The sequence below is a fragment of the Salmo salar genome, chromosome 26, assembly GCF_965601325.2.
Source record: "Salmo salar chromosome 26, fSalSal1, whole genome shotgun sequence".
NCBI classification, from domain to species: domain Eukaryota; kingdom Metazoa; phylum Chordata; class Actinopteri; order Salmoniformes; family Salmonidae; genus Salmo; species Salmo salar.
In genome coordinates, this window is record NC_138316.1 from 38,775,964 (window position 1) to 38,795,873 (window position 19,910).

General features: G+C 40.0%; 1 protein-coding gene across 1 annotated transcript in view; it reads left to right on the top strand.

Annotated features, from left to right (window-relative positions):
* The first annotated feature begins 2,184 nt into the window (after window positions 1-2,184).
* Window positions 2,185-19,910, top strand: part of LOC123723937 (protein mono-ADP-ribosyltransferase PARP14) — a 50,461-nt gene continuing 32,735 nt past the window's right edge. The window contains 4 exon segments of the mRNA XM_082969899.1: window positions 2,185-2,361; window positions 6,601-6,704; window positions 13,497-13,536; window positions 18,608-18,880. Of these exon segments, the coding sequence (XP_082826025.1) occupies window positions 2,190-2,361; window positions 6,601-6,704; window positions 13,497-13,536; window positions 18,608-18,880 (589 nt within the window). The 5' untranslated portion in view covers window positions 2,185-2,189.

A 19,910-nucleotide genomic window follows, 5' to 3' on the forward strand; every position in this document is an offset into this window, starting at 1 on the left:
GTCTTGGTGGTTCCAAACTTCTTCCATTGAAGAATGATGGAGGCCACTGTGTTCTTGGGGACCTTAAATGCTGCAGAAATGTTTGGGTACCATTTCCCAGATCTGTACCCCGACACATTCCTGTCTCGGCGCTCTACGGACAATTCCTTTGACCTCATGGCTTGGTTTTTGCTCTGACGTGCACTGTCAACTGTGGGACATTATAAAGACAGGTGTGTGCCTTTCCAAATAATGTCCAATGAATTCAATTTACCACAGGTGGACTCTAATCAAGTTGTAGAAACATCTCAAGGATGATCAACGGAAACAGGATGCACCTGAGCTCAATTTCGAGTCTCATTGCAAAGGGCCTGAATACTTATGTAAATGTGATATTTCCGTTTTTATATAATACATTTGCAAAAATTTAAAAAAAAACTGTTTTTGCTTTGTTATTATGGGATATTGTGTGGAGATTGCTGAAGATTTGTTTTTATTTAATCTATTTTAGAATAAGGCTGTAACGTAACAAAATGTGGACAAAGTCAATTGGTCTGAATACTTTCCGAAGGTACTGTAACTGCTACATATCAATACAGCATTATGTACTGAACAAAAATATAAAGGGCAGAGGCAGGAGCAGGGGCCCAGCCATGAGTGGGCTTGGGAGGGCATAGGCCCACCCACTTGGGAGCCAGGCCCACCCACTGAGGAGCTAGGCCCAGCCAATCAGAATGAGTTTTTCCCCACAAAATGGCATTATTACAGACAGAAATACTCCTCAGTTTCATCAGCTCTCCGGGTGGCTGGTGTCAGACAATCCCGCAGGTGAAGAAGCCCTATGTGGAGGTCCTGGGCTTGAGTGGTTTCACATGGTCTGCGGTTGTGAGGCAAGTTGGACGTGTTTCCAAGTTCTCTAAAATGACGTCGGAGGTGGCTTATGGTAGAAAAAGTAACAATTATCTGGCAACAGCTCTTGTGGACATTCCTGCAGTCAGCATGCCAATTGCACACTCCCTCAAAACTTGAGACATCTGTGTCATTGTGTTGTGTGACAAAACTGCACATTTTAGAGTGCCCTTTTATTTCCCCCTGCATAGGGTGAACATGTGCAATGATCATGCTGTTTAATCAGCCTCTTGATACGCCACACCTGTCGGGTAGATGGATTATCTTGGAAAAGGAGAAATGCTCACTAACAGGCATATGAACAAATTTGTGCACAAAATTTGAGAGAAATAAGCTTTTTGTGCATAAGGAACATTTCTGGTAACTTTTATCTCAGCTCATGAAACATGGGACCAACACTTTATATGTTGCATTTATATATTTTTCAGGAAATAATTTCCCATGTTGCCTTTTACTGGATTTTTCCCACCCGCGATATGAATATCGGGTCGCGACTGAGGCAACCAGGTGAGTTTTCCATACCAAAACAAAACCAGTTGACAACCACCGCTTTACACAATTATATTATGTTCATAGCTGAAAGTAAAGGTGCAGCCCTTGGTTGTTTTTTTCATTGACTTAAAGGAATCATTTAAGTACTTATGTCATGTGGTGGTTGGGGAAAAGAGCTGGATGTTTAACATACAACTCTTTCCTTTTATCTTAGTTCAATTTGACAAGGTAAATAAAATGAAATAAAAAGGTGATTTAAAAAAAACTAGATTTTTCTCATATAAATAGATTAGTGTTATATACTGTTTTTTGTTTTAAGCCTTTCACAAACCTTAACCCTAAACTATCCCTTACCCTATCCCTAACCATTCAGAATTAATGCCTAAAATGACATTTTAGTTTCACTTTATGTAGAGTTTGACTTACAGCTAAGATAAGGGACCACATGGCAAAATTAAAACGTCTTGACAAATTCTGTTGACAAATTCTGTTGACAAATTCTGTTGCAGCAGTTTTGTCACCAAGTATCACACATTTTTGTGCATTCCTGAAAATAAAGGATTTACTACACAGCCCTTAGTTGTTGTTTTTTTCATTGTCTTGAAGGAATCATTTCTTTGATCTGTTTATTTGTAATCTACTGTATGTTATGTTGCTGCAATATAATGTTTCATTGTCAAATAAGATCTTTTTTCACAAAAACATAAGCAAAAGTGAAACCAGAAAGAACACACCACACCCTGCGGTGAATACGCTGTCTATCTCTACAGCAGCCTACAGATTTGTTCATTCATTGATGGCCAGCAGCAATGGCAGAAGCATACTCATTCTCTCTGCTTGTTGAGCTAGGAAACCCTGATGTCCCCAAAGTACAAAACAAGTTGATCAAATATTTCCAGAGTAAAAAGTCCAACGGTGGTGATTGTCTAGTTGAAGTCTCAAATGGACAAAGAGCAGTTGTGTGGTTCCGGACAGAGGAGGGTAAGTTTTATAAAAGTTCACTTTTATAGCAGCCACAGTTTATTCTAGTGAAACTAGTCAGAAGAAAAGTGAAAGTTGAAAGATTTCACCACACCCTGCAGTAAACATCTATGTCTACTTTTTCTTACTTTCTGCCCCCAATGTTCTTACTAGGGTAACTTTGATGTATAGATGATTCAAATCATATGATCCACACCAGATGAGGTTATGTGCATAATGAAATCAAATGCATAAGGCTGTTTATAAGATACACTATTATGAAATAACAACCCTTATTTAATTTAATTTGTCCCAACGGAAAGGTCAAATGTAAGCTAATTATGTGAAGACACTTTCAGACATTCCACATTGTGTTTAGTTGCAAAAAATCGTTTAGTTTTATCTATTTTTCAATGAATTTTCAGTTTTTCTTGAAATTTCTTTGTAGGCTATATATCCTTGAAAATGATGCTGATTCGTGATCTGCCCGTTTGTCCCGTCCAGACACGTTAATTAATTATACAGTGGAGATCATATTGCAATATTGTAACAATTTTGCAAATGTCAGAGATAATGTCTAGATCACAGGATGTTGGTGGACCCTTAATTGGGGATGACGGGCTTGTGGTAATGGCTGGAGCGGAATTGGTGGAATGGTATCAAATACATCAAACACACGGTTTGATGCCATTCCATTTGAGCTGTCCTTCCCCTCAGCAGCCTCCACTGGTCCAGATGCTTTTTACATTGGAGATCAAGTTTATAAGTTGCATGGATGGGCAAATGTATTAGTATTAGTAGCAGTAGTACAGTAGTAGTAGTAGCAGCAGTAGTGTGTTGCTAGGTAACGATGTAAACAATGGCACTTCTTATGAATGTACTGGCCACGTGTGTGTTGCCTAGTATATTATGGGCAGGATAGGCTCTAACAATGGGAATTCCAAACCAAAATAGTTTCACATAGGAAGATTGAAGATTCAACAAAGCACATTTTAATTCTGCAATTTCCATGGAAGAATATTAAATCATGTCTGGTTTCGAATATGTATTCTGTAAATTATTGTTGGCTACAATTTTTGCTGTTGAATAAAACATGACATTGTCCTATAAAGACCACTACACAAAGTATTGTTATAACTTTTTTGTGTGTATCAAGAATGGTCCACCACCCAAAGGACATCCAGCCAACTTGACACAACTGTGGGAAGCATTGGAGTCAACATGGGCCAGCATCCCTGTGGAAAGAATTCCACACCTTGTAGAGTCCATGTCCCAACGAATTGAGGCTTTGTACACTTAGTGTATATCTGCTTTTTATTACTTTATGCCCCAAACGTTCTTACTAAAGTAACCTTTGCCTACTTAAAGTTGTGTAGCCCTTTCCTGCAGTCAACTACCAAAAGCACCCTCTATGGCCTCAAGAGTTTGGCCTTTTATTATATATATATATATATATATATATATACAGTACCAGTCAAAACTTTGGACACACCTACTCATTCCAGGGTTGTTCTTCATTTTTACTATTTTGTACATGAATTAACACATACTGAATCATTAAGTAAGCAAAAAAGGATATATTCTAGATTCTTCAAAGTAGCCACCCTTTGCCTTGAAGACAGCTTTGCACACTATTGGCATTCTCTCCCAGCTTCATGAGGTAGTCACCTGGAATGCAATACAATTAAAACTTCTTAGGGCTCAAATCCCGTTAATGGACAGCCAGTGAAAGTGCAAAAAATTTAAAAAACAGAAATCTCATTGTCACGGGCTGGCTCAAGAAAGCAGGAGAGGTAGAGTCAGGCGCAGGAGACAGAGAATTCTTGACCACACTTCTTTATTCCAGAAAGTAGATATGGTCGCCAAAAATAGGGACGCAGCCCTTAAATACTTCTGCGGTGGTGAACACAAAGAAACCAACCACAGGCAGAGGAAAACCAGCACACGTTCCTCAAGCACATAAACCGGACAAGAAACATAATCACGCACAAACACAGACATCCTGCGCTAAACTAAATAACCCCCCCCTACTAATAACTAACCCAAAACAGGTGCGTGCCTACCTAGACCTAACCAACAGAAAGTGAAACAAAAAAGGATCGATGGCAGCTAGTAGGCCGGCGACGACGACCGCCGAACTCCGCCCGGCCGAGGAGGGGCGCCACCATCCGTCGGTGTCGTGACACTCATAATTAAAATTCCTCAAACATACAAGTATTATACACCATTTTAAAGATAAACTTCTTGTTAATGCAGCCACAGTGTCTGATTTCAAAAAGGCTTTACGGCGAAAGCATACCATATGATTATGTTAGGTCAGCGCCTAGTCACAAAAAAACATACAGCCATTTTCCAGCCAAAGAGAGGAGTCACAAAAAGCAGAAATAGAGATAAAATTAATCACTAACCTTTGATGAGCTTCATCAGATGGCACTCATAGGACTTCGTGTTACACAATACATGTATGTTTTGTTCGATAAAGTTCATATTTATATTCAAAAATCTCAGTTTACATTGGCACGTTATGTTCAGTAATGTTTTGCCTCCAAAACATCTAGTGATTTTACAGGGAGCCACATCAATTTACAGAAATACTCATCATAAACGTTGATATAAGATACAAGTGTTTTACATAGAATTAAAGATACACTTCTCCTTAACCTGTCTGGGCAAGGGGGCAGTATTTTCACGGCCGGATGAAAAACGTACCCAATTTAAACAGGTTACTACTCTGGCCCAGAAACTAGAATATGCATATTATTAGTAGATTTGGATAGAAAACACTAAAACTGTTTGAATGGTGTCTGTGAGATAGACTACCCCTGGATGCAACCGCTGTGTCAGACTTTAAAATAGTTTTACGGAGAAAGCACATTTTTCAATATTCTGAGTACATAGCTCAGCCATCATGGTGAGCTATTCAGACACCCGCCAAGTTCGGGGCAACCTACACTCAGAATTAGTATTAGAAATATTCTCTTATCTTTGCTGATCTTCGTCAGAATGCACTCCCAGGACTGCTATTTCCACAAGAAATGTTGTTTTTGTTTCGAAATAATACATATTTATGTACAAATACCTCCGTTTTGTTCGTGCGTACAGATCACTTATCCAAAGGCATAACGCGCGAGCGCAGAACGAGAGACGAAAAGTGAAAATATTCCATTACCGTACTTCGAAGCATGTCAAACGCTGTTTAAAATCAATTTTTATGCGATTTTTCTCGTAAAATAGCGATAATATTCCAACCGGGAGACCTTGTTTTCGTTCAAACACTGAAAATAGAAAATGGAGTCTTCACATGCACGCGCGCACCAGTGTCATTGTTCTCAGAACGACAACTTTCCAAAACCCCTACTGTTTTTCGCCCAGGGACTGCAGAGTTATCATTCCCTGTTCTGGCGCCTTCTGAGAGCCTATGGGAGCCTTAGAAAATGTCACGTTACAGCAGAGATCCTCTATTTTCGATAAAGAGGCTACAGAAGGCCAAGAAATGGTCAGACAGGGCACTTCCCATATAGAATCTTCTCAGGTTTTGGCCTGCCATATGAGTTCTGTTATACTCACAGACACCATTCAAACAGTTTTACAAACTTTAGGGTGTTTTCTATCCAAATCAAATAATTATATGCATATTCTAGTTTCTGGGCAGGAGTAATAACCAGATTAAATCGGGTACGTTTTTTTTCCGGCCGTGAAAATACTGCCCCCTATCCTAAACAGGTTAACCACGTGTGTGAGGTGTATACATTCGTTTTCAAAGTAGATTTTTTGAAAACTACCAAGAAACAATCTGTGTGACCATAATTTGCCCACTGCAGTATTACAATGACATGATGCACACTAGAATATGGCAGTGTTTCTGTCATTGGTAACACATATCTTCTTCTATCTTTTTGACGGCAATTAATAAAAACCTGCCGTTTACACATGTTGATGTTGTTTACACATGTTGATGTTGTTTACACATGTTGATGTTGGGGGTGATGGTGCTGGAGATTATGAATATGATGTTGAAAAGCAGTTACAGTTCCCTGGTTAGGGTTAGTGGCTAGTTAGTTGAAACACCTACAAAGCACCTGTTTGGTAATATACAAATAAAGTGATACCCAAGGTCAAGTATAGAGAATAGGAATACTGTTGTCTGTAGGAAACAAGAGTTGCTACAAAAAATTATCATGGCTGCGATTTCAGTTGCTGGTTTCAAACTTTGGAGCTTTATAAATTGGTAAGATTGTGTATTTTCTGTCCCATGCACAGCCAGGCAGAAGGTTCTTGGGAAGCAAGTGCATGAGATCAAGTTGGATCAAGGAATGCTGAAACTGACCGTTCGACTGCCACCAGATGGGGTCACAAGTTCACAGGTCAGTGGTCCATGAAAATGTCCAATCATGATCCTTTTACAGCCTCAAGACACTGTTGGTGTCCTTTTTCCAAAATCTTATATACAGTACCATGATTTTAAGCGACAGATCAACATTTTCTGGGGAGGAGGGGCTGGTCCAACTCAAGGTGTCATAAAAAAAAGTGCACCCCCCTAAACTAAACGGAACACCCTCCCCCCTCATCAAAAACAAAGGAGGACCAAGCCACTCTTCATATAATGAATTAAAATACCTTTATTTGTATGGCATGTTCAATGGCAACAAAGTTTTAAAAATCCTACGCATTTCAGCTGCATGGCCTTCGTCAGGGAGTACAAAGAAATAATAATACAATGTCCTCTTTTGAACAGCTTTTCCAATTAGCCCTAATTTGATTACACATACCTTTAAGCAAAAAAAGTGAAATACTGTAGCTATGTTATCAAAAAATTCAACTCCAATTAGAAGCATCAGAACGCCTAGAAAGGTAGTTCTAACCTTAAATATGTCTGGGAGAAGTGTCAAGAATAGGAAAGCAATATATTCCATAGTACACTAGAACACAGCAAACATGGACAACAACAGTCTAAACATAGCTGAGGGCAATTGAGCAAAATGTCCACTAGATGACAACAAATGGACCTATCACAACCCTACAGGAAGGGTGAGAAATCCATATCTTCATTTAAACCAGGGTACTTAGTGGCCTGTAGTTTGTAAATCCCAAAACTTTCTCTTTGGTTTAACTGTTTAAGACGGTCCCCTTTTCTAATTGAGGCCGGAACATGATCAGTACCCATAGCTTGTAGGGAGGCAGGGTTGCCATGGTGTAAGGACTTGTAGTGCCTTGCCATGGGGTAGTCTTCATTGCCTACCTGTATGGTGTACTTGTGTTCCGCTAAGTGGTCTTGAAGGCGTCTCTTTGTCCGTCCAATGTAGAACACCTTGCACTGTGGACATTCCAATCTGTAGATGACATGAGTGGTTTTGCAGTTAATGAAATGCTTGACGTAATACTCCATTTTAGAAGCCGTGTCAACAAAATACTTTTCTGTGCAATATTTCTGCAATGGTTGCACTGGTTACATTTAAAAGAGCCCTTGGGTTTGTGGTCAAGCCAAGTTTTTTGAGAGTCACCAGGAAGATAGCTGTGGACTAATTTGTCATTTAGGGTAGGACATCTCTTAAAGCTTATGACTGGTGGCTCAGGAAAGACTTGGCGTAGTAGCGTATCACTTTGGATGATTCCCCAATTATTTTTAATGATTCTTTTAATATTATCTGCTTCAGTGCTGTATTTTGTAACAAAATACTCTCTCTCTGATGTATCACAAGGCAGTCCCCTTCACAACAAGTTCTCTCTGTCAAGTAATCCAGCCCTTATACCTGCATCTTTCAGGACCTGAACACTGTAGCCCCGATTCAAGAAACGATTCTCCAATTCAGCAGATTTGACACTGTAGTCTGTTACCTGATCGCAAATTCTGCCGACTCTTTAGAATTGGCCATATGGAATGTTCTCTTTTAGCCTTTTGGGGTGAAAGCTGTCTGCCCTCAGAATGGTATTCCCATCTGTAGGCTTCATAAAGATTCATGTGTGCAAACAACAAACAACATTTTTTGTCATCCAAAAAATGAATGTTATCCTTGCTGTACTCCATAGTTAGTTTGATGTTAGGGTTAATGCTGTTAAGGTATTGGTGGAAGGAAATAAGTTAATCTTCTGAGCCGGACCAAAACAGGCAAACATCATCAATACAGCGTCCCCACCATATAATCCGGTCAAAGAAATGGTTATTAGAAGGATCCAAAATGGATCTGTTTCAATTCAGTTTTTACGTCCTCTATAGGGTTGAAGGTAAGAGATTGATAGAATTCATCATTGTCTAATTGACGGTAGGCTTCTGTCACATATTTGTCTTTAGTCCACACTACTGTAGCGCCACCTTTGTCTGCTTTTTTAAACACAACCCATTAATTTTTGGATAATGATTGAACTGCATCCATCTCTGTCTTAGAAAAGATTACATCGTGTTTGGTTGGAGTCAATTTTACCCTTAAACAGATTCTCCACATCAAAATTCACCTTCTTGGCAAATGTATTTAGTGTGGCATTCTGGACGATTGGGCTTAAAAGGTGTTTTTGAGGGCACAGAAACTGCCTGACCTGAGACACTGGTGTCTGTAGTTGGAGAGATGTTTTGCTTGTACCAGGCCTTCATATGTAGATTCCTGTAGAAACAAAATAGATCAATCTTTGTATTGAATTCATTAGTTGAGTATGTGGGGGCAAAGGACAGTCCTTTAGACAAGACACTTACGCAATCATCAGAAAAGTGTTCTCCAGAAATGTTGATCACAGCATTGTTCTGGTCCTGCTCCGTGTGATTTGATAGTCTTATATAATTAACTCAAAATAATATTTACGACCAAAAATAATAATAACTGTAGTGACCCTGTGTTTATTAACGTAGATATCGGACTTTTCCACTTCAGGATGCTTTATGGCACAGTCAATGTCACACAGGGCTACGGGCCAGAAGGTTGAGGGTTCGCTGACCACCACAGACGAGCTCAATCTCCCTGCCTGTTTCATTACACTCAGAGCCGGCTGCAGACAATGATCAGATAGGGGGAAATCAGATTTTCAACATTTTAATGCCATATTTTTAATTGCATAAAATATATGCAACTCATTTTCCACCAATAGGTTTCTGTGCCAATGCACCACACAACCAATAAACAAAGCATGCCAACTTCGGGCACTTCAATGTCATGGTTTGCATTTTCAACACCACAATCAATCTCGACAAACAGAAAATACATTTCTCCCTGCCTTGTAGGCTTAGCCAGTATCAAAGGCTTGGCAATGTCCGAATGTCATTACGTTTTTGGTGTTTTGTAACAGATGTCACTTTCCATTCATCAATTGGATGCTGCAGTTTGGATTGATTGATTTTATTTGTTTGTTAAAAAAATACATAAATGCACAAAGATTTTTAAAGTGACCGGTATTGCACAATAAAGTCGGGGACTTATTTCTATTGTGGTCACTATTTTTTACAGAAATACATAACCTCTTAGGGATCCCTTAAATGCGACTACCACTCAAATCCCATTAGCAGGATTGATTTGACAACATCCAGTGAAATTGCAGCGCGCGAAATTCAAACTACAGTAATATCAATATTCAACCTTCACGAAAATAGAAGTGTAATACATCATAATAAAGCTTCACTTTTTGTTAATCCAGCCGCTGTGTCAGATTTGAAAAAGGCTTTACGGCGAAAGCAAACCATGCGATTATCTGAGGACAGTGCCCCGCATACAAACACATGAAAATCATATTTCAATCAGGCAGGTGCGACAGAAAAGTCAGAAATAGCCATATAATAAATGCCTTACCTTTGAAGATCTTCTTCTTTTTGCAATTCCAAATGTCTCAGTGACACAATGAATGGTCGTTTTGTTTGATAAATTCCTTCTTTATATACACAAAATGTCCATTTATTTGACGCGTTTCATTCAGAAATTCACCGGTTCCAACATGACTACAAAGTATCTAATAAGTTACCTGTAAACTTGGTCCAAACATTTCAAACAACGTTCCTAATCCAACTTTAGGTACCCTGAAACGTAAATATTCTGTCAAATTTAAGACGGAATGAACTGTTTCTAATACCGGATAGTTCACACGCACCAAAACAGTAGAGTCCACAGGAGTGACACTTACAAAGAACAGCAATACTTCTTCATTTCTCAAAAGAAAAACATCAATCAATTTCTAAAGACTGTTGTCATCTAGTGGAAGTCATAGGAACTGCAACCAGGTTCCTATTAAATAGGGCTTCCTTAGAAACCTAATGGAAAACACATTGACCTCAACAACAAAAAAATTCCCTGGATGGATTGTGCTCGGGGTTTCGCCTGCCAGTTCTGTTATACTCACAGACATTATTCTAACCGTTGTAGAAACTTCGGAGTGTTTTCTATCCAAATCTACTAATTATATGGATATCCTTCTGGGCCTGAGTAGCAGGCAGTTTACTTTGGGCACGCTTTTCATCTGGACGTGAAAATACTGCCCCCTATCCAAGAGAGGTTTTAAGTACAATTCTTACAAGGTTGTTTGGATGGTAGCTTATTCTTTAAATGTTTGGGGCTGCTGGTGAACAATGATGTACAGTCATAATCAAAGTGACTCTGGACTAGCACACTCGCCAGAGTCTTTAGGGTGTCTATAGCTAGGTTTCCATCCAATTGACGACAGATTTTAATGGGAATATTCAAAAATCTTCATAAAACATTTCAGAGTTTCCTTTGGGAAAATTTGGCACCGGACAACATGACAGGCTAGATTTTAATTTACCGGACATTTGAGAAATTTAACGGACATCCATAGTTTTTTATTTTTTATTTCACCTTTATTTAACCAGGTAGGCCAGTTGAGAACAAGTTCTCATTTACAACTGCGACCTGGCCAAGATAAAGCAAAGCAGTGCGACAAAAACAACAGAGTTACACATAAACAAACGTACAGTCAATAACAAAATAAAATAAAAATAGAATCTATGTTCAGTGTGTGCAAATGTAGAAGAGTAGCGAGGTAGGCAATAAATAGGCCATAGATTCAAAAATAATTACAACTTAGCATTAATACTAGTGTGATATATGTGCAGATGATGATGATGTTCAAGTAGAGATACTGGTGTGCAAAAGAGCAAGAGGGTAAGTAATAATATGGGGATGAGGTAGTCGGGTGTGCTATTTACAGATTGGCTGTGTACTGGTACAGTGATCGGTAAGCTGCTCTGACAGCTTATGCTTGAATTTAGAGAGGGAGATATAAGACTCCAGCTTCAGAGATTTTTGCAATTCGTTCCAGTCATTGGCAGCAGAGAACTGGATGGAAAATCGGCCAAAGGAAGTGTTGGCTTTGGGGATGACCCGTGCAATATACCTGCTGGAGCGGGTGCTACAGGTGGGTGTTGCTATGGTGACCAGTGAGCTGAGATAAGACAGGGCTTTACCAGATACATTCAGATCCGACCTGGCGCAGCCAACGCCATCAATAAACAAGGCATGTTGGCCAAATGAGCCACATTTACGTGTCCTTAAAAACAGCTATAACAAAAACACTATTCCTTGTGTTTCGATGTGTAGCATATGCAAACATGTATACCCAAATTTTTTTATTGGTTTTTAGGCTACTTTCCTAAAATAATAATTGTCCATCTCACGGTTCAGCTGTCAGAAATTTTAACACTAAACGTATCAGAGGCATTGCATGCATAGGCCTATAGGTTTAGTTGTCCACTGTCTGATATTTTTTTTAAATAATTGAATAATAATTGAATATTAATTGAATATAAAATAAAGAGAAGCTTAGGCCTAACCCCAGAGAGATAGAGAGAGAGATATGCCGGTGGCATGCTAGACACCAACATGTATTTCTTTATGTCAGATGGCTACTGCGTCTGCTATACAGATATAGCAATACAGAAGGAGGCTAATTTGTTAATTTTCTATCAGAATAAGTTGTATAAAGGTAAGCATTATATTGTTAGATTATAGGAGTAACTCTGGTAGGCCTGAAACAGTCTTCCTCAACTCAAGTTCAACTGTCAGAGTCAGTTGGAGCGCCAGGGCGTACTGACTTCATATCATAGGCCTGTAGTATGTAAACCTTAATAATAGCCACACCACACCAAACCAAACCATCACAAACGTCTCTAAACTTTATTAGGGAAATATCAAAAGTACAGTGCATTGGGAAAGTATTCAGACCCCTTCTCCTTTTCCACATTTTGTTACGTTACAGCCTTATTCTAAAATTGATTTAATACATTTTGTTCCTCATCAATCTCCACACAATACCCCACAATGACAAAGCAAAAACAGGTTTTTAGAAATATTTGCAAATGTATTAAAAATAAAAACAGAAATACCTTATTTAAATAAGTATTCAGACCCTTTGCTATGAGACTCGAAATTGAGCTCAGGTGCATCCTGTTTCTACAACTTGATTAGAGTCCACCTGTGGTAAATTCAATTGATTGGACATGATTTGGAAAGGCACACACACGTCTATATAAGGTCCCACAGTAGACAGTGCATGTCAGAGCAAAAACCCAGCCATGAGGTCAAAGGAATTGTCCGTAGAGCTCAGAGACAGAATTGTGTAGAGGCACAGATCTGCAGAAAGGTTCCAAAACATTTCTTCAGCATTGAAGGTCCCCAAGAACACAGTGGCCTCCATCATTCTTCAATGGAAGAAGTTTGGAAACATCAAGACTCTTCCTAGAGCTGGCCGCCCAGCCAAAGTGAGCAATCGGGGGAGAAGGGCCTTGGTCAGGGAGGTGATCAAGAACCAGATGGTCACTCTGACAGAGCTCCAGAGTTCCTCTGTTGAGATGGGAGAACCTTCCAGAAGGACATCCATCTCAGGACATCCATCTCTGCAGCACTCCACCAATCAGGCCTTTATGGTAGAGTGTCTGAATACTTTCTGAATGCACTGTAAGTCAAGCCATTGTTCATAGAAAAAATACAAGCAGAAAAGCAAATATTAACCAGGGAAAATATACACTACCCTCCCTTGTGCCCAGTAAAAAAAACACAACCCTCCCCAGTACATTTCTGTCTGTCCCTAATAGTACATGTGTTTCAAGGAAGTTTGGTCAATGTTCTGTAGGTGATTCTATCAACAAAAAAAGCCTAAACATCTCTCCATTAAATAGTCAAATACAAAAAACTATAAAAATAGGAATAACACAAGTTTTTTATGTTTAGGAAACACCATCTGCTGTGAACTCAGGCAAACCAAATACTGGTAAGTGAGTAAAATTCAATTGTGATCTATGTGGGAGGGGTTGTTTTGGTAATGATGGAAAAATGTCTGTAAAGCTGTTCTAAGAACTCTATGCTCAACATATGGCCTACACACAAATGTATATTGCTCACGATTCATAGACTAGGTCCAATGTTGGTGAAAGGAATGTTTTGGGTTCAATATCTTGTAATGGTTCACAATCATTTTTATCATCCACTGTTTCATGATTATTGTAAACAATTCCTGTAAAATTGGGATCTGACAGTCTTGATTTAGTTACCTGCCACTACCGGTGATCTAGCCACGAAAAGCAGAGATGACATGTAGTTACCTTACACCATTAATCTAGCCAGGGTGCTGTTGAGCCCCTTGTACTGTAACTGATCTAGTCCAGCTGCAGGCCCACAGCAAATGGTCTGTCACTAATCTACTGGCCATAGTTATTCCCTACCACATACACGTTAACTCCTTTTCTTTCCAAGATCCCTTTCCTCCTTACCGAGATCCCTTTCCTACTTACTCATTTCCTATATTGCTTTCCTCCTAACCTAGCTCCCTTTTCTTTCCTAGCTTCCTCTTTTCTTATCTTTCCTCCTTACCCCCTTTCCTTATCTCCTATCTACTTTCCTAGCTTTCTTTTATTTAACTAAGCAAGTCAATTCAGAACAAATTCTTATTTACAATGACGGCCGAGGAACCGTGGGTTAACTGCCTTGTTCAGAGGCAGAACAACAGATTTTTACCTTGTCAGCTCGGGTATTCGATCTAGCAACCTTTCGGTTACTCGTCCGATGCTCTAAAGCCACTTGGCTACCTGCCGCCCCCTTTCTCCTTCCCTATATCCGTTTCCTTATTTCCTTTCCTAGCTTTCTTTCCTTTTTTTATTTTCTAGCTTCCTTTCCTTTCCTAGGTTCCTTTCCTCTTTTCCTAGCTCCCTTTCCTTTTTTACTTTCCTAGCTCTCTTTCCTCCTTTTTCCTAGTTTCTTCATTTTTCCAAAATTCCGTTTGGGATATTCCTGAATTCTGTTTTCTTGGTAAAAAGTTTCCTGGTTTGGTTTTTCTTTTTTGGTTTTTCACTCTCAAAAATAAAAATGTTCACAGAGAAACATGTCAAAGAGTCCATGTCAAAGCCTAAAAGCGCCAACAAGGGTCAATTTTGACACCAAGGGTTCATAAATGTCGTAATTTCTTAACCTTTTTTTGATCTTTCTGAAATTTTAGGACAACTATTTTCTGACAAGCACACAATTCACCATGATTTCGGTGTTAATAGGGAGGAATGAAGCTTTCGTTCTTTTTTATTTTCTTGCTTCCTTTTCTTTTCTAACTTCCTTTCCTCCTTTCCTAGCTCTCTTTCCTTTCCTAGCTCCTGTTTCTAATTTCCTTTCCTTGCCCCCTTTCCTCCTATCCTTTCTGAGCTTCCTTTCCTTATTTCCTAGCTCTTTCCTCCTTTCCTAGCTATCTTCCCATTCCTAGCTCCCTTTTCTCCTCGACTTTCCCAGCTCATTTCCTTTCCTCCTATCCTTTGAACTTCCTTTCCGTCTTTTTCTAGCCCCCTTTCCCTATTTTATTTTCCTAGCTCCCTTTCCTTTCTTCCTTTCCTAGCTTAATTTCTTCCTATTCTTGCTCTCTTTCCTTAATTTGCTTATTTTCCTCTCCTACTCTCTTAGCTTTCCTCCTTTCCTTGGAAAGGGAGCTGGGAAAGGGGGAAATTAGTCTAGGAATCGAGGAAATGATAGGAAGCAATGGGGAACAAGGAAAGGAAGCTAGGAATGGAGGAAAGGAAACAGAAGTAGGAACGGAGGAGGGAAAAGGAAGCTAGGGAAGGAAAGGGAGCAAGGAAACAAGGAAAGTAAAGGGAGTTAAGAAAAGGATCGGAGGAAAGGGAGCCAGGAAAATAGAGGGGAGCAGTGGCGATTTTAGCATGTAAATCTTGGTGGGGGCAAAAAAATAAACAAGTGGGATGCATGCCAGCAAAGCCACTACACAGCACAACACTAAACAATACATTAATTGCACTATAACGGTGACAAACGGTGCCCACAAACTGTTAGAGCCTACATAAAGCTGTCCCAACCTCAGAGTCCCAACACCTTACCACTGCTACATCTGGCTAACAGCGGAGCCTTGTCTGGTAGCAAAACAGTTCATTCAGCATCATTTACTGCCTTTAAAAAAAACATATCTGATATGGCTAATTTGCTTAAACAAATGGGGTTTCTACTGACAATTAAGAGGACGACAAGCGGATAAGAAGCAATCCGTAATTTCGATTAAGACATTAATGAGCGAGCTAGGACGAATGTAGTCAATGTAACTATTTGTTACATGTACAGTGACAGAATTCAGAACATGTGTCGTTCTTACAGTGTTCTCCCTGTACACCAAGTCAGAACCGTAGAATAAATAAAGGGGCATATAAGCAGACAATGAAAGCTCTTACAGTATTCGATGATTACATTTCTCAAAAACAGGTTACAGGCTACATGTGCACGACCAAGTCAGAACAGTAAGCGAAATTAAGAGGTGAAAATAGATTATTAGGGTGAGGCACATGGGCTACTAACAACTTACTACACAATATACACTTAGTATTAGTTTCTCAGCTACTGTAGACATACAGTTGAAGTCGGAAGTTTACATACACTTAAGTTGTAGTCATTAAAACTCGTTTTTCAACCACTCCACAAATTTCTTGTTAACAAACTATAGTTTTGGTAAGTCGGTTAGGACATCTACTTTGTGCATGTGTAACGGTTATCGTCAGATTTAGACCAAAATGCAGCGGGGAAATGTGCACTCATCTTCTTTATTATAAACGGACAAGAAGGAGAACCAAAATAAACACGTACACAAACAAAACACAACGACTATTCACAGGCTGGTAAGGCACAAGGCTATACACAGAACAATCTCCCACAAAGTACTCAACAAACACATACCTATATATAGGACTCTCAATCAGAGGCAACTAGAAAACGCCTGCCTCCAATTGAGAGTCCAACCCCAATTAACAAAACATAGAAATTCAAAAGACTAGACAGAACATAGAAATGCACTAACATAGAACAGTGCCCAAAAAACCCCGGAATACATAAATCAAATACCCTACTAAACAAACCACCACCCCGAACCACATAAAACAAATACCCTCTGCCACGTCCTGATCAAACTACAATAACAAATAACCCCTATTACCGGTCAGGACGTGACAGCATGACACAAGTATTTTTCCAACAATTGTTTACAGACAGATTATTTCATTTATAATTCACTGTATCAAAATTCCAGTGGGTCAGAAGTTTACATGCACTAAGTTGACTGTGCCTTTAAACAGCTTGGAAAATTCCAGAAAATTATGTCATGGCTTTAGAAGCTTCTGATAGGTTAATTGACATCATTTGAGTCAACTGGAGGTGTACCTGTGGATGTATTTCAAAGCCTTCTTCAAATTCAGTGCCTCTTTGCTTGACATCATGGGAAAATCAAAAGAAATCAGCCAAGACCTCAGAAAGAAAATTGTAGACAAGTCTGGTTCATCCTTGGGAGCTTTTTCCAAATGCCTGAAGGTACCATGCTCATCTGTACAAACAATAGTACGCAAGTATAAACACCATGGGACCACGCAGCCATCATACCACTCAGGAAGGAGACACGTTCTGTCTCCTAGAGATGAACGTACTTTGGTGCAACAAGTGCAAATCAATCCCAGAACAACAGCAAAGGACCATGTGAAGATGCTGGAGGAAACAGGTACAAAAGTATCTATATCCACGGTAAAACGAGTCCTATAGCGACATAACCTGAAAGGCCGCTCAGCAAGGAAGAAGCCACTGCTCCAAACCGCCATAAAAAAAAAGCCAGACTACGGTTTGCAACTGCACATGGGGACAAAGATTGTACTTTTTGGAGAAATGTCCACTGGTCTGATGAAACAAAAATAGAACTGTTTGGCCATAATGACCATCATTGTGTTTGGAGGAAAAAGGGGGAGGCTTGCAAGCCGAAGAACACCATCCCAACCGTGAGGCACGGGGGTGGCAGCATCATGTTGTGGGGGTGCTTTGCTGCAGGAGGGACTGGTGCACATCACAAAATAGATGGCATCATGACGCAGGAAAATTATGTGGATTTATTGAAGCAACATCTCAAGACATCAGTCAGGAAGTTAAAGCTTGGTCACAAATAGGTCTTCCAAATGGACAGTGACCCCAAGCATACTTCCAAAGTTGTAGTAAAATGGCTTAAGGACAACAAAGTCAAGGTATTGGAGTGGCCATCACAAAGCCCTGACCTCAATCTTATAGAACATTTGTGGGCAGAACTGAAAAAGTCTGTGCGAGCAAGGAGGCCTACAAACCTGACTCAGTTACATCAGCTGTCAGGAGGAATGGGCCAAAATTCACCCAAGTTATTGTGGGAAGCTTGTGGAAGGCTACCTGAAACGTTTGACCCAAGTTAAACAAACAATTTAAAGGCAATGCTACCAAATACTAATTGAGTGTATGTAAGCTTCTGACCCACTGGGAATGTGATGAAAGAAATAAAAGGTGAAATAAATAATTCTCTCTACTATTATTCTGACATTTCACATTCTTCAAGTAAAGTGGTGATCCTAATTGACCTAAAACAGGCAATTTTTACTAGGATTAAATGTCAGGAATTGTGAAAAAACAAGTTTAAATGTATTTGGCTAATGTGTATGTAAACTTGCGACTTCAACTGTATTTACCTCTGTGCCAAATTGTGTGCTTTTATCACAAAGTTTTCTACTGAGTCCACATTTTCATTTTAGCAGCGTACTACTACTATTCAAAAAGATAGATTATTTATTAATTCCTCTATATTAACACAGAAATCATGCTAAATTGTTTTTTGTTGTCGGTAACTAGTTGTCCGAAAAATGATATTTTTTTTAAGGGTTTCGAAATTATGGCAACTAGGCTCTTTTCCTGGCACAGTTTGACAACAGACAATTTCCACAGAAAGAGTTTGCCCCCTCTCAACAATTCTTATATTAGGCAGAGTTTCTTGCCTTTACATTTACAGAAATCAATTTGTTCATTCTCAGCTGCTACTGGTCCAAAAGACTTACTTCAGGGTGGAAACACAGCTCCTCCTGAGATTCAGGGGGAGATGGTTAGTGTGAGTGCACCAACGGACGAGGAAGAGCAGGGGTCCACCTCAGCCTTGCTGGAGAACATTCAGGAGAGTATGGACCATGAGTTATTGGAGATGCTGGTGGAGAATGTTTTAAAAGATTCACCTTCTGCATCAGAGAACTTCAGTCTGGAGGTCCTGCCTGACACCTGCTTGGCTGTTGTGACATTTCAAAATGCAAAAGGTAAACGAATAAAAAAAGTGAACAGCTTAAACAGTGCTTTCGGAAAGTATTCAGACCCCTTCACTTTTTCCACATTTTGTTACTTTACTGCCTTATTTTAAAATTGCTTAAATACACTGCTCAAAAAAAAATTAAGGGAACACTTAAACAACACAATGTAACTCCAAGTCAATCACACTTCTGTGAAATCAAACTGTCCACTTAGGAAGCAACACTGATTGACAATAAATTTCACATGCTGTTGTGCAAATGGAATAGACAACAGGTGGAAATTATAGGCAATTAGCAAGACACCCCCAATAAAGGAGTGGTTCTGCAGGTGGGGACCACAGACCACTTCTCAGTTCCTATGCTTCCTGGCTGATGTTTTGGTCACTTTTGAATGCTGGCGGTGCTTTCACTCTAGTGGTAGCATGAGACGGAGTCTACAACCCACACAAGTGGCTCAGGTAGTGCAGCTCATCCAGGATGGCACATCAATGCGAGCTGTGGCAAGAAGGTTTGCTGTATCTGTCAGCGTAGTGTCCAGAGCATGGAGGCGCTACCAGGAGACAGGCCAGTACATCAGGAGATGTGGAGGAGGCCGTAGGAGGGCAACAACCCAGCAGCAGGACCGCTACCTCCCCCTTTGTGCAAGGAGGAGTAGGAGAAGCACTGCCAGAGCCCTGCAAAATGACCTCCAGCAGGCCATAAATGTGCATGTGTCTGCTCAAACGGTCAGAAACAGACTCCATGAGGGTGGTATGAGGGCCCGACATCCACAGGTGGGGGTTGTGCTTACAGCCCAACACCGTGCAGGACATTTGGCATTTGCCAGAAAACACCAAGATTGGCAAATTCGCCACTGGCTTCACAGATGAAAGCAGGTTCACACTGAGCACGTGACAGACGTGACAGAGTCTGGAGATGCCGTGGAGAACATTCTGCTGCCTGCAACATCCTCCAGCATGACCGGTTTGGTGGTGGGTCAGTCATGGTCTGGGGTGGCATTTCTTTGGGGGGCCTCACTGCCCTCCATGTGCCCGCCAGA